A 14,221-nucleotide genomic window follows, 5' to 3' on the forward strand; every position below is an offset into this window, starting at 1 on the left:
CAGAGCCTGGTGCTGAAGTATTTTACTGTGGGGAGTGAAACCTCAATGTCTTTCTTGTACTGAAGGGCCCAAAACTGAACTGAGCTAAAGATTCTCCTTAGCCCTTCTTTGGTTGTTAATGCTTTTATAGGAATACTTTATTCTCTTTTTCTGCAGTAGCCAGGTTAATTTCTATCTGGTCTTTAGACCTTGTTGTTTTCTCCCTGCTCACCAAGCTCTGAGTGCTTTCTCTGCTCTTGTTGTAGGCCAGTCTCCTCCAATGCTGTTTTCTGCTTATTGTTTTGGTTAGTTTTAGTGCCTGCAAGGAGCTTACATTAAATACACAGATCATATGTACACAAGCTTTAAGGCATCTGCAAGTGATTTTGTTATCATTTCCCCAATTTTGCTATCCATTTCTCTTTTTGGTTCTTTTTGCACATCTGTCTACATCAGTTAGAAGAGTCAACTTATGTATTTCAAAACCTGAGCAAGATAACTGCTTTTCTTGAATAATTTCATAGGTAAATTATGCAATGTTACACTGAATGTTGTGTTTAACTATGAATAGGTGGGGTTGTATCCTCATTCTTGAAATGAGGGTCAGCACTAGAAAGAAGGCATTGCTGCAAGACCTTAAGACTGCAAATAAACTACCCAGATTTATTATGAACACAGTTGGAATCCTAATTTTGATAAATAAGTTAAAGCAACTTGCTGTAAGTTTTCTTTTAGAAAACAAAGGGGAAAAAAAAGGAAACGTGAATTCTCCAATCTGATTACAAACCAACTGATGACAAAACTCATAGGTGAAGGACCAAAGCAATTACAAGTTCCTGCTTTATTTTAAATGGCATTCTTCACTCACAGCAGCAAGATACATTTGCTCTTACAAGTGGGTCCTCCCCTAACACATAATGTAGTAGGAAGTACTTTTTTGGTTTTTGGTTACTTTGTGTTTCAGAGGAGGCAAGAGACTATGTGCAACTTCTGAGGGAAACTAAATTTTTAAAATCAGTAAACCAGTAACTCCCTGTGCCTCCACAAATCAAATCATGTTCTGGAGTTCTGAATGGTAGTGCATTTACTGTCACCACTTTTGAAGGGAAATATTGCTGGATCTTGCTTTCCACATGTCATTTGTTTAAAGGAAAAAAAAAGGCAGCAAAAGCACGCTCTGTGTTTCTATTAATGTTTAGCTAAACCTGCAGTTTCACTCTGTAGAGAATTGAAACTTGTGTGCTCGTAGATGGGTAAAAGCAAGTTTCTAATATAAAGAAGAATCAGCCTTATTTCAAAATAAAATGCTGAGTGTCTGCCTAGATATTAAAATATCTGAAGTTTGTGGGTTTAGACTGCAAGGAACATCTCCAAAGACCCTGTGCACATGCAAATAATTATTGGTTAGGGTGATTGGACATGGATTAAGAAACCCACTTACAACAAAAACAAGTAGATATTAAGCATCTCATGTTCTGGTGTCACATAGCAGGGACAGGGCTGGGTACTTGAAGAAATCAACATACACAGTCCAGCTTGTGTCAAATCATTCTCTTCTTTCATAATTAGTTAAGCACATTATCTTTGCTATTGGGTCAATAATATAAGTGAGTGGAAGCTAACTTTCCTTTGTTGTGACATCCACAGTGAAATATCCAGAGCAGAATAGCTAATGTAGAGTGTTTTCTAGTGTAGAGTGAAGATTTTCTTCCTACCAGAAATTTCTTGACTGGTCTTTCAACACATACCAGGGTTTTAGTAAGATTTTTGCATTAGTTATGGTAGCACTCAATGAAAAACTCAGTGTTTTTTGAAAAGCAAAATCCAGTTATCAGTAAAGAGAATTATTCTGCATTGCAGTACATCTGGCATTCAGGCACAAAGGTGAGAAATATAGTCTTGAATAAATATATTTGGGAATTAATAAGCCCTTTTCTGGGCCTTGATTGAAATGGCAATGATGCTGTACAATTTCCCTGTTTATGTCTATATGACTCAGACACTAAACACAGGAAATTGGAAAGTATAATTACAAATTGTTTCCCTGTTATTCTTCAGGTTCCTATCACATGAAATTAATTTCTCAGCTCCATTATAGTCAGAGAAATGATAAATTGCAATTTCAAATGTAAAGAAAAATACGTGGAGAAGGAAGGCATGAAAAACCCCACAAACTCCACCTAATAAACATTCTAAAAATCAAAGCAGTCTGTTCTGGTGAGTGTGAAGGCTTGTGAGTATGAAACTGTCTGAAAGAAGCCATGTTCTGTGAAATGCTGGATTGTCATCACCATAAGTCTATTCATGTAGTTTTAAGCTTTGGCCCTTCTACACTCTCCCACACAGTTTTGACCTTGCTGTATGCCATTTCCTGTGCCCTTGCCACGATCTATTTTATCCTCATTGGGTTTGTTTCCCTTCCCCAAAGTCCCATTCACTTAACAGACATTTCTTCCATAGAGTATTCAACTTAGAACTGTCCCTGTTCTTGAAGCTATTTTCATCAATAATAAGAATGACTAAACTTCCAAAACTGAACTATTGTTAACATCAATAACCAACTTCTGTCTCTCTTTTCATGCAGCTTACACTAAAAAGAGGGGGAGGGGGAAAGGAGGAACTTGAGTTTCTTCAAATCTTTGTTTAGTCTGAAGTAACTGACTTATGCTTATGTAACACATTTTTCTCCTTTCTGATTGATCTTAAACTTTGTGGCCAAATATTTCACAATTGTCCTTTGGAATTCCCCATAGCTTGGGTGTTAACCTTTTTTTTTGAGTAGGTTTTATAGTTTTTTATGGTGTGGCACTGTATCTAGGTAAAACACAGTTTGAAACGAAAACTCTGTTCAAAAGTAGCATAGAAGAGAGCAAATTGCAGCATATGAGAATAAAAGCACATGGATGTATGAGAAATGTAAGAATTTGTTTAAAGGGGGAAAAATAAGAGTACTTAGTTATTTCTGTGGGGGTGGAGCAGTAGATGAGGTGCTGTTGTTTGAAGTACAAATGTTAGAGGAAGTAGGTTGCAGCAGTTGTTTCACATTCAATTATTTCTCAAGCTGCGATCGAGGTGAAAAATAGTGATGGAGTAGTGATTTCTGCTGTTGTTGTGAGTGAGTTGTCATGTTACATTCTCTTCTGCACCTCAGCTGAACCACTGGAAACCACTTTGATGCTGTTTCCTTCTGCTCTGTTTTATAGTCTCTTCCAGCATCAAATCTGCCAGACCTGGAAGCACACAGAAAATGGTATGTTAAACTTTCATTTTAAAATTGCTCTTAGGTATCTTTGACTGGAACTGTTGTAGAAGATTTTCAAGAACATATTCTGCTTTTCTGTTTTCTAAATGGTACAGTTAACTGTTATGGTTAGAAATTGCAGTGCATCATGACCTGAAAGTATTCATTTGCATTAAAACTTATTGTACAGTGTGCTACAGAACGAGCAATGAATGTCTTATCAAAATGCTCTAAGTTCTTAGGTGTTTATTTTTCTCTCCCCTTTCCTCCTGGCATAACCTAAAATGCATGTGGAACCTCTACAGAAAACCTTCCTTCAGAAACACATAGCTGTATGTTGCTGAATATTTGAAGAACACCCTAAATCATTAAGAGTTTATGCACATGCCATTTAAGATCAGTAGATTAGTTCTTTTCAAACTTCTTATAAAGCCAAGCATAGATCACAGAGAAAAGAACAGCTCCCAAACTCTATCTGTACATTTAAGCAGGCCTCTCATTGCAAAGACACTGCACAAGACAGCATTCCTTTTTGCTCTTATTAGAAGTCTTTTTGTTTTTTTCTGGTACTATAATGAACATGAGGTTTTACACAGGTGAATATCCAGACACAGCAGCAGAATGTAACTCTATACAGTTCAAATAGCTAATGCATTAAAAAGATTATCAGGAAAGGGAAGAACATACAAAGAAATGAAGCACAAAGGTGGTAGTAGCTAGGCTGGCTCTGCAACCACACTTAGGTTCCTAAAAGTACTGAAATATGTGAAAGTTCAAAACCTGAGCATTGTAAAAGACTCAAGAGTCTTTTCTGAAGAAACATATTCAAAAAAATATTCATGAAGACTTTCAAACCTCAGATTCAGTGCACCTAATTTCAGGGATCGAAATGTGCAGCATTAACCTCTGCTTGGTGTATACTCAGGCAGACCTCCCTTGATCTTCAAACGGAGCAGTTCCTGCAGAGAAGCCTCTCTCTCTCCCCCACTTGAATTTCAGTGCTGCTGTGCTCCATGGAGACTTGCCTTGTCAGAGTTAGTCTGGGTACCCAGACTAACTCTGGGCTCCATCGGTCTGCTACTGCAGGAAATGGAGGCAGGCAGCTGCTGGGCCATGACAGGCCATGGTGGCATAGGCGTTCTTTGGTATTCCATTAGTCTCCTAACATCCTTAACATGTATAATATGCTGTGTCCCCTGGGAAAGAATTAAGGAAGGCAAATTTTTTGCATTAATATATCCAGATTTTTCTTTGGCAGTGTCTCTTGTCACTCAAAGAAAGACCTTCAATTTTCCATATCATTTAATAGCAATGGCAGAGTCCTTCCTTCTCTTTCCCACATCCCTGACCACATTACTGGAGAAAAAAGGATTCTGCTGAAAAGCTTGGGTGGTGAGAGGACATTAATGCCTTTTATCTTTTCCAAATTCACTCCCTACTTACTCTGATTATTCTCATTTATCATTATTGTCCAAGTGCTTTCCTACATCAGGAGATCAAAAAACTTAATCCCGCTCCAAAGCGGATTGGCTAGACTGTACTGAAAACACTGGTGAACTCTCTTACCCAGTGATCTCTGTCTGGGTGAGTTTCCTAAGTGAATTCCAATAAGCCAAATGATGGTTAATTTGATACCTAGCAAATGAAAACACCAGAGTTGGAGATAATAAAATATGAATACACAGTCATGGCCTGGTTAGTCCATATGAGCCTTCCCTGAACAATTGTATGAATGACTGCCATGGCTACCAGCCATGGTATTTAGCTACCTTGTCTTTTCCCAGAGGATCTGTGGAAAAGAAGAAAGCAGTGCAGCGCTTCCAGGGAATGGGCAAAGAAACTGTGGTAGCACTGCAGCACCATGTCACTTTATCAGGTTACACTGAACTCAAGGTTTGCAGTGGACTTTTACATTTTCCCTTCTATACTGTGGCTCTGTAATTCCAAAGATGACTTGAAAGAATTACCAAAGTGAGGCCATTTGGATGTTGAGACAAAGTAGCAGAAGTACAGTGCTGTATGAGACCTGATCTGGCTTCTCTCACATTTGCTGCCCTGCAAGTCACCAGAGCACTCTTCCAGATACACAGATGCAGGGGTAGATCAGTGTAGCTCTCTAAGGTAACAGAGAAACACAAATTTGTACAGGGGACATAGTGCTCAAAGTAAACAGGGTGAGCACGAGGAAGCCTCACTTCACCTGCAAGTCTGTGTCACCTTCAAGGCACAGCTTTGGCAGCACCCAACAGGGCTCACACAGACTGCTAGGCAGGTCTCTGTATGTTCTTATGTCCCAGCTAAAGAGATAAAAACATTTCCATGTATCTTGAACATTTTACCAACTCATCCGGTTTTCACCTGCTTAACTGGGTTTTGAAAGTTAATCAATGTTATGCCACACGTAACCAATCCTCATTGTTTAACCCCTCTATGTGGCATGCAAGCCTCCACCACTGAGTTTTCAAGGGAGAAATGAGGCTGTTGATTTTCATGGGATGTCTTGTCTTTAAAACTCTTGACCAGCACCAGACATAAGCAGTTAAGATGCTAGGCAAGGCAGCAAGATGGTCAGGGCCCCTTTGCCTGTGCCTCACAAACCAAGGCTGGCAGCCTGCCATCCAGGGTTTCCTTGACACTGACTGCTGCTGAGGAAGTAACTAGTAAGTTGTGAAATATTAAAAGCTTTTTCCATAATACACACAAATCTATGAAGTCAGCAAAGACTCGAGAGACAGAGAAGATTCTTTACATGCCTGTGGGATTTTGGCTCTGGTTATGTAGTCTGATTAATAGTCTTTTATGGAACGTGCCCAATTTTAAACTTGCCTTTGATTTTCATGTGCCCACCTCACATTGATACATTGGTTTTTTTGTCCTTCTTCTCTTATTGGGCAATGAAAATGCAAACTGGTCTTAAATTTTATGGAAACAAAGACATTGACTGGCTCAGGTCAACTCTACATACATTCTGACACTTACTAGAGGAAGAATACTTATGATGATGTTAAATTTGAATTAGGATCTCAGTCACCTGTTAGTGAAGTTTTGAAAGTGTACACCAGCTTTTAAATGAATATAGATTTTACACATCTTGCATACAATTTGAAAAAATAGCTGTGCTCGTCAATGCTACAATGCAATGGCAATCTGCAGGAAGTTTAATGCCTCTTATTTTTCCATTAAAAAGAAAGTTCACAGAGACATAAACTTTAATCACACCTTTTCCCTTTTTCAGGAGATTTTTTTTTTTATAATTCATTTTTTAGAGAGTGGAATTTAAATTAATACTAGAATTATTGGAGATAATAAAAGAGCAACTGAGGAGAAAAAAGAACATTTGCCTTCTGAAACTTTGAATCCTACTTGCACATCTAATCCTGGTCAGTGTGAGACAAAAAACGAGAATTTAGATGTATAGTTGGCCTGACCAAGTGTATAGTTGAAATATTCTCATTGCATTAAACTAATACCTCCATTTTTCCTTGGTTTTAGGTACCTTGTGCAAAGATGTCAAATGCATTGCCATTTATCTTGCTCTTCATATTCCCAATGCTGCTGTCAGGGGCTTGGTTTCCCAAAACTCTACCATGTGATGTTAAACCTTCAGAAGACACAGTGACAGTGGACTGCACTGACCGGCGCCTTACAGAAGTCCCCAGAGGGATCCCTGGAAATGCTACCAACCTCACCCTGAGTATTAACCATATTCCCCACATCTACCCAACATCCTTTGATCGTCTTGAAAACCTCCAAGAGATTGACTTCAGATGTAACTGTGTGCCTGTCAAAATGGGGCCCAAAGATAATGTGTGCACCACTCCATTAAAAATCAAATACGGCAGTTTTGCTGCCCTGACAAGACTGAAGTCATTGTATTTGGATGCAAACCAGCTGGCAGAAATACCCCGAGGTCTTCCTGCTACTTTAACCTTGCTGAGCCTGGAAGCAAACCATATCTTTTCTATCCAAAAAGCCAGCTTCTCAGAGCTAGGAAACATTGAGGTACTGTATCTTGGACAGAACTGTTACTACCGCAATCCATGCAATGTTTCATTTGAAATTGAGGAAACAGCTTTCCTGGGACTGAAAAAGTTAACAGTTCTATCCCTGAAGTCCAACAACTTAACACAAGTGCCACCCAATTTGTCATCTACTTTAAAGGAATTGTATATTTACAACAACATGATTCAAGAGATTCAAGAACAGGATTTAAGTGGCCTTCCCCACCTAGAAATTCTTGACCTAAGTGGCAATTGCCCACGTTGCTATAATGCCCCATATCCTTGCATTCCCTGTCCCAAGAGCTCAATTCAGATACATTCAAAGGCTTTTGACTCCTTGGAACATTTAAGGATTTTGCGGCTTCACAGTAACTCTCTTCAGAGCATACCCAGCAGCTGGTTTAAGAACATCAAGAATCTCATAGAACTTGACCTCTCCCAAAATTTCCTTGTGAGGGAGATTGGAGATGCCCAGTTCTTGACATTTCTCCCCAGCCTTGTGCAGCTTGATCTGTCCTTTAACTTTGAGCTGAAGGTGTATTCTCCCTACTTGAAGCTTTCTAAGACATTTTCCTCCCTCTCTAACCTGGAAACCCTGAGGCTCAAGGGTTATGTCTTTAAAGAACTGAGGGCACAAGATCTACAACCACTGCTCAGTCTTAGGAATCTAACCATGTTGGATCTGGGGACTAATTTTATTAAAGTTGCAAACATGACAGTGTTTGGAGAATTCCCAGCTCTTAAGTTCATTGACCTCTCTGTGAATAAAATTTCTCCTTCTTCAGGGGAAAGCAACTTCTATGGATTTTGCTCTAATCCTGGCATTTCAGTAGAGCAATACAACAGGCAAGTACTACAAGAGATGCATTACTTCAGGTATGATGTGTACGGGCGAAGTTGCCGTTCTAAGGACATAGAGGTTTCTTCCTACCAATCTTTAGTTAAGGAAGATTGCCTTAACTATGGAAAAACTATGGATTTAAGCAGAAACAATGTCTTTTTTGTTAACCCTTCAGATTTCCAGGGACTTAGCTCCCTCAAATGTCTCAACTTGTCAGGTAATGCAATAAGCCAAACTTTAAATGGAAGTGAATTCTCTTACTTGTCTGGGTTGAAATATCTGGATTTTTCTAACAACAGGGTCGATTTGCTATACCAAACTGCTTTCAAAGAACTTAAACTTTTAGAAGTTCTAGATCTGAGCAATAACAAATACTATTTTCTGGCAGAAGGTGTTACTCATGTGCTTAGTTTTATGAAAAACCTAGCCCATTTGAGGAAGCTGATGATGAATGAGAATGACATTTCTACCACTATTGATACGGGAATGGAAAGTCAATCTCTTAGAATTTTAGAATTCAGAGGAAATCGTTTAGATGCCTTATGGGTGGATGGCAACGCTAAATACTTGTCCTTCTTCAAGAATCTGACCAACCTGGAAGAACTGGATATTTCCTTCAACTCACTCAGTTTTTTGCCTCATACTGTTTTTGAAGAAATGCCTCCTAGTCTCAAAATCCTCAATTTAACAAATAATCGACTGAAGAGTTTTATCTGGGGAAACCTCCCCTCTCTGAAGAACTTGGTAACTCTGGACCTGAGCAATAACCTTCTGACTAATGTTCCCCGAGAACTGTCCAATTGCTCTTCATCTCTCCAAGAACTGATACTGCGAAACAATCGCATTCAGCGATTAACTAAATATTTTCTCAGAGGTGCTTTTAAATTGAGGTACTTGGATCTCAGCTCAAACAAGATTGAAATAATTAAGAGATCTAGCTTCCCTGAAAATGTCATTAACAACCTGAAGATGCTGCTTTTGCACGGCAATCCTTTCAAGTGTAACTGTGAGGCTGTGTGGTTTGTCTGGTGGATCAATCGGACGCAGGTGACCATTCCTCTTCTGGCCACTGATGTCACCTGTGCTGGCCCAGGGGCACACAAGGGAAGGAGCGTGGTTTACTTGGATTTGTACACCTGTGAGCTGGACACATCCTATTTGATCCTGTATGCTCTGTCAGCTTCAGCCATCCTTGCCTTAATGGTGTTCCCGGTGATGAGCCATCTCTACTTCTGGGATGTGTGGTACAGCTACCATTACTGCACTGCCAGGCTGAAGGGCTATCGGCGCTTGTCTTCTCCAGCTGCTTGCTACGACGCCTTTATTGCCTATGACAGCGAAGACCCAGCTGTGAACGAGTGGGTGCTGCAAGAGCTGGTTGAGAGGCTGGAAAACCAAAAAGCCAGGCAGTTCAATTTATGCCTGGAAGGAAGGGACTGGCTCCCAGGACAGCCAGTCTTTGACAACCTTTCTCAGAGCATTCAGCTGAGCAAAAAGACCATATTTGTGCTGACCAACAGGTATATTAGAAGTGGCCGCTTCAAGACAACATTTTATATGGCCCATCAACGGCTTCTGGATGAAAAAATGGATGTCATTATCTTGATATTTCTTGAGAAGGTTTTGCAGAAGTCCCGCTATGTCCGTCTGAGGAAGAGGCTGTGCAAAAGTTCAGTCTTGGAATGGCCAACTAATCCTCAGTCTCAGCCCTACTTCTGGCAGTGCCTGAAAAATGCCATCGCTACAAACAATTCTCTGGCTTACAACAAGCTTCTCCAAGAAACTGTTTAGTTCTACCCTTTCCCTTAAATATTGTTATGATGCACATGCACCTTGCTTGTCACTTTTTACTGTGCAGCAAGAAATGATGCACTACCCCCTGGAAGTCACTGTTATAGAAAATCACCACTTCCAGCTTTTAGTTCACTATAGGCCTCCAGCATCTCTTATGTTTGGGACAAGTGTGGGTTTGACCCTTGGTCAACATTCTAAATATGCAGAGTGATGGAGTGGCTGGACCATGCCTAAAGTTGCTGCTGTCCAGACACTGTTGGAACAAATGGGATTTTAATAACAATGTTAAGTTTATCTATTTGCTGTATTTATGAAAATCAAGAAAAGAAGTCATTGGCACATTTGTGTCCAGAAATAGCTTTAGAAAAGCTCATTCTTTGATCTTAGGAGTTGGGAAAATAAAAGATTTCTTATATTTTCATCTTAGATCTACAGGTTCTGAGTCTACCACTTCTGTCTGAGTGGGGAAACTGGGGAAAGCAAATTCTGTTGGGACTGATGTCAGGGGCTTGGGTCTGGTACAGGAACTCTCCCATTGTTGCACAGTCTAAAAGCTCACAAATTTTAAGAGACTTGGAAGTATGTGTGTGGACTGAAATGGAGAGATATGAGTTCAGAAGATCTTGTAGGCTGTGGATGAAAAGGAGTTATAAGATAAAGGGATTCCTTGTGCATGGGTGCAAGAAGAAGGAGAGGACAGTAGATGGGCAGAGGGAGAGGCTCAAGGCAGATGAAGAAATTTGGTTAAACCAAAGAGACAAAGAACTAGATATATTCCAGATCCCTTCCAGCCCAAACCATTCTATGAGTCTGTGATCTCAGCTACCTCAGGCAGTTCCTTGCCTAGGTCTTCTGTCTGGTCATTTCTTTAAATAGTCCCTTTTAGATTTAGTTTAGTAGGCATGCAGACAGACAAGAACACAAAAACAAACAAGAAAACTAATGCTCATTTAATATTACAGACGATAAGGATTTTTTTTCCTCCAAATTATCATAGTGGTGTTATTGATTTACAACAGAAGCAGGAAAAAGATCAGGGCCTGTTTAGAAGAGTGGATGTTTTGATTTTATTTTAACATTGGAAGGAGCATTAGGGGATGTCAGCCTGGCATTGGTGCCAGTGAAGGTCACAGAGCCGATCATCTTGAATGCCATCACGCAAGAAGTACAGGAAAACCAGGGTATGAGGTCCTGGCATGGGTTTATGAAAGGCAGGTCTTCCTTGACCAACCTGTTCTCCTTCTGTGACAAAATGAGCTGTTTAGGATGAGGGAAAGGCTGTGGATGTTGTCTATCTAGAGTTTAGTAAAGCCTTTTACACAATTCTCCATAGCATTGTTTAGCCAGGAGAAAAGGCAGCTCAGACCTTATCACTCTCTACCACCGCCTGAAAGGAGGCTGTACTCAGTGAGAGTCAGTCTTTTCTCTCTTGTAGAAAGTGACAGGAAGAAAGGAAATGGACTGGAGTTGCACCAGGGGAGGTTTACATTAGATATTAGGAAAAAAAAAGTCATGGAGAGGGTTGTCAAGCAATGGAACAGACTGCCCAGGGAAGTGGTGTGACATTGTTCACAGGGGTCCCAGGATGAGGGAAGAGACGAGAAAGTTGACTCCATGTTCAGAAGGCTTGGTTTATTATTTTATGATATATATTATGTTAAAACTATACTAAAAGAATAGAAGAGAGGATTTCTGCAGAAGGCTTAGCTAAGAATAGAAAAGGAATGAATAACAAAGGTTTGTCTCTGACTGAGACAGTCTGGACACGTGGACTGTGATTGGCTATTAATTAGAAACAACCAGATGAGACCAATCACAGATCCACCTGTTGCATTCCACAGCAGCAGATAAGAATTGTTTGCATTTTATTCATGAGGCCTCTCAGCTTCTCAGGAGGGAAAAATCCTAAGGAAAGGATTTTTCATAGAACAAGTCGGTGACAGAAGTGGTGAAGTCACCATCCCCGCAATGTTTAAAAAACACATGGATATGGCACTTGATATGTTTTAATGTTGAACCTGGTCATGGTGCTAGGTTGATGATTAGACTTGATAATCTTAAAGTCTTTCCAACCCTAATTATTTTATCATGCTGTGATGTCTTATGGTTGTGTTTGTAAACCAGTTATTTGAAGTTCAACTTCTTTGTGTTCATTGTGACTGAGACAGTCACCAATCACCACTTTGTCCATTAATCCCTCTCTGCTTCCAAACAACAAATCTAGGTGGGCACATTCCCTAGTCGGTTCCCTTAATATCTCCACCAGGAAATCATCTTCAACATGCTTCAAGACTGCTTGTGTCCATTGTATAGTGTTCCTAATTGAGGTCTAGGAAGTTAAGATCACCCATAAGGACAAGGACAGCTGACCTAGAGATATTTTCTTAATTCTTTTTGGAATAATTCCTTAGTGCCATGGTCCCAGATGAGTGGTTGATAGCATACTCCCACAACAATGTGCATCTTCATCTTCCCAGAGACTCTCAACCACATCATCACCAACCCCTCCCTCATATAAAGAGCCATCCCCTGACTTCCTTGCACTGCCTATCCTTCTTGATGAGCCTATAACTATGTTTTAACACAATAACACAATGAATCAACAGTATTGTTTTATTTGGTAAAGAAATTTCTTAAAAGCAAGATCATTTAACCTAGGTTACTTTGCAGTTAAGTTGTTAATAACCCCAAAGTCTGGGGCCACATAATTATACCAAAGTTTACACCTGAGCACTACACTAAAGGCATTTAATGCACTGTATCAGTTCAGTTGCTTTATTTATCAGATCTTTGTTTCAAATAAAGTGCTGAATTATTTGCCTTCCCTGTGCACAAGTACTGTAAATAAAGCTTCAAAATTACTTGTGCCAGGAGGTTGCTTGGGCTTCTATTCTCTTCTTATGCAGATTGTGGCTTGCACAAGTCAAATAGAGAAGCATTAAAACAAGTCAAATAGAACATTGACTGTCATACAAACCTTGTTCATAAATCATGCTCCAGCTGTCTTGCACATAAGGATGAACTGTTAATCACACCAGACTGGTAAACATCTTCATAATAAGATCATCCTTTTCTCTTTTTTTATGGTCTGACAGAAGGGACACGATGTTTAAATTTCCTTGGGAGTCTGAGTGGCATTTCATGAGCAGTTGAAATTTTTATTTCTCAGATTGTTGGAAGCAAACCCACTCAACTGCATTTGATGAGATGGGGGAAAGAACAGAAGTAGAATTGCAGAACTAATCTTACTATATGTGTACCCAAAATGCTTCTGAAGAGTTACAGGTGACTTCCAACAGCTCTGTGAAAACTGCCTCCATTTTGGCAGACCTTCAAGCCATGGGAACAGAAAATGGTGAGGGATTTGGTGTTTAATTCTCTATGCACCCTGGTCCACGCCTGGATTCTGGTCTGAAGATCTGTCCGTTCAGCCTGGTGGGAAACATTCCCCTCTCTGCAGCATTCTTTTGAGATAACTGAAAATATACTCCATTGCATAGCAGAAATTGGAGGATTTAGCTCATTTAGTCTATAGACCTTACTTTTAATCATTCCACTGCCCTGGTGCAAGTACACATTTTTGACTTTCTTGGTAAGAGTGTTTGATGTTTGCAGCTTTGTTGGAAGCTCTTGCCATAGACTCCAGGGGTTTTAAATGTCAAACACTCAGAGGCTGTTTCTGAGGGAGTGACTATGGGGAGTGAACTCTGAGCATGTTTCACTGTACAAGTCCCTCTCTCAGTCGTTTGTCAGGTGTTTGTTGTCAGTGCTGGTGCTCTGTGGTCTCTCCTGCACTGAGTGGCAGCGGAGCGTGTCTGGCAGCCAAGGCCCACCCATCCGGGCTGGGGGGAGGATCGGGAGGGCAGCTTCAGAGCAGCTCTTGGCTGGAGATAAAGCTCCTGGGGAGAGAAAAAGCCAGGCTAATAAGTTAAGGGAAAAAGAAAAAGGCAAATGATGCAAAAGTGATCACTCACCACCTCCTGGCAGCAGACCAGTGCCCAGCTAACCTCTGAGTGATGGCTGCTTTAGCTAAATCTACATCCTGCCACCCCTCCCCAGTTTATTGCTGTGCATAAAACCTTAATGGCATGAGTTATACCTTTAGTCAGCTGAGCTGCATAATTGTGGCTGTGCCCCCTCCCAGACTCTGGCTCACCCACAGCCTGCTGACCAGTGTGAGGAGTGGAGAAGGCCTTGAGGCTCTGCAGGTTCCCCCACAGGAATCGTGCTGGTGTGTAACCCACACTGCTTTGGTCACCAATCTGTACCAGGCTACCACAGGGCTGCTATGGAGAAAATGGGCCCCATCCCAGCCAGACCCAGCATGGTTGTTGTGACAAATGAGCTTTGTCCTTGATTGTGGAT

General features: G+C 40.5%; 1 protein-coding gene across 1 annotated transcript; it reads left to right on the forward strand.

Moving 5' to 3' along the window:
• The first annotated feature begins 2,832 nt into the window (after window positions 1-2,832).
• TLR7 (toll like receptor 7) lies at window positions 2,833-9,988 on the forward strand. Its single transcript, XM_059839770.1, has 2 exons — window positions 2,833-3,229; window positions 6,713-9,988. Exons 1-2 carry the CDS (start codon window positions 3,227-3,229, stop codon window positions 9,851-9,853), a joined length of 3,144 nt encoding a protein of 1,047 aa, XP_059695753.1. The 5' UTR covers window positions 2,833-3,226; the 3' UTR covers window positions 9,854-9,988.
• The last annotated feature ends 4,233 nt before the right edge of the window (window positions 9,989-14,221 follow it).

The sequence above is a fragment of the Haemorhous mexicanus genome, chromosome 2 (assembly GCF_027477595.1).
Source record: "Haemorhous mexicanus isolate bHaeMex1 chromosome 2, bHaeMex1.pri, whole genome shotgun sequence".
Taxonomy (NCBI): Eukaryota; Metazoa; Chordata; class Aves; order Passeriformes; family Fringillidae; genus Haemorhous; species Haemorhous mexicanus.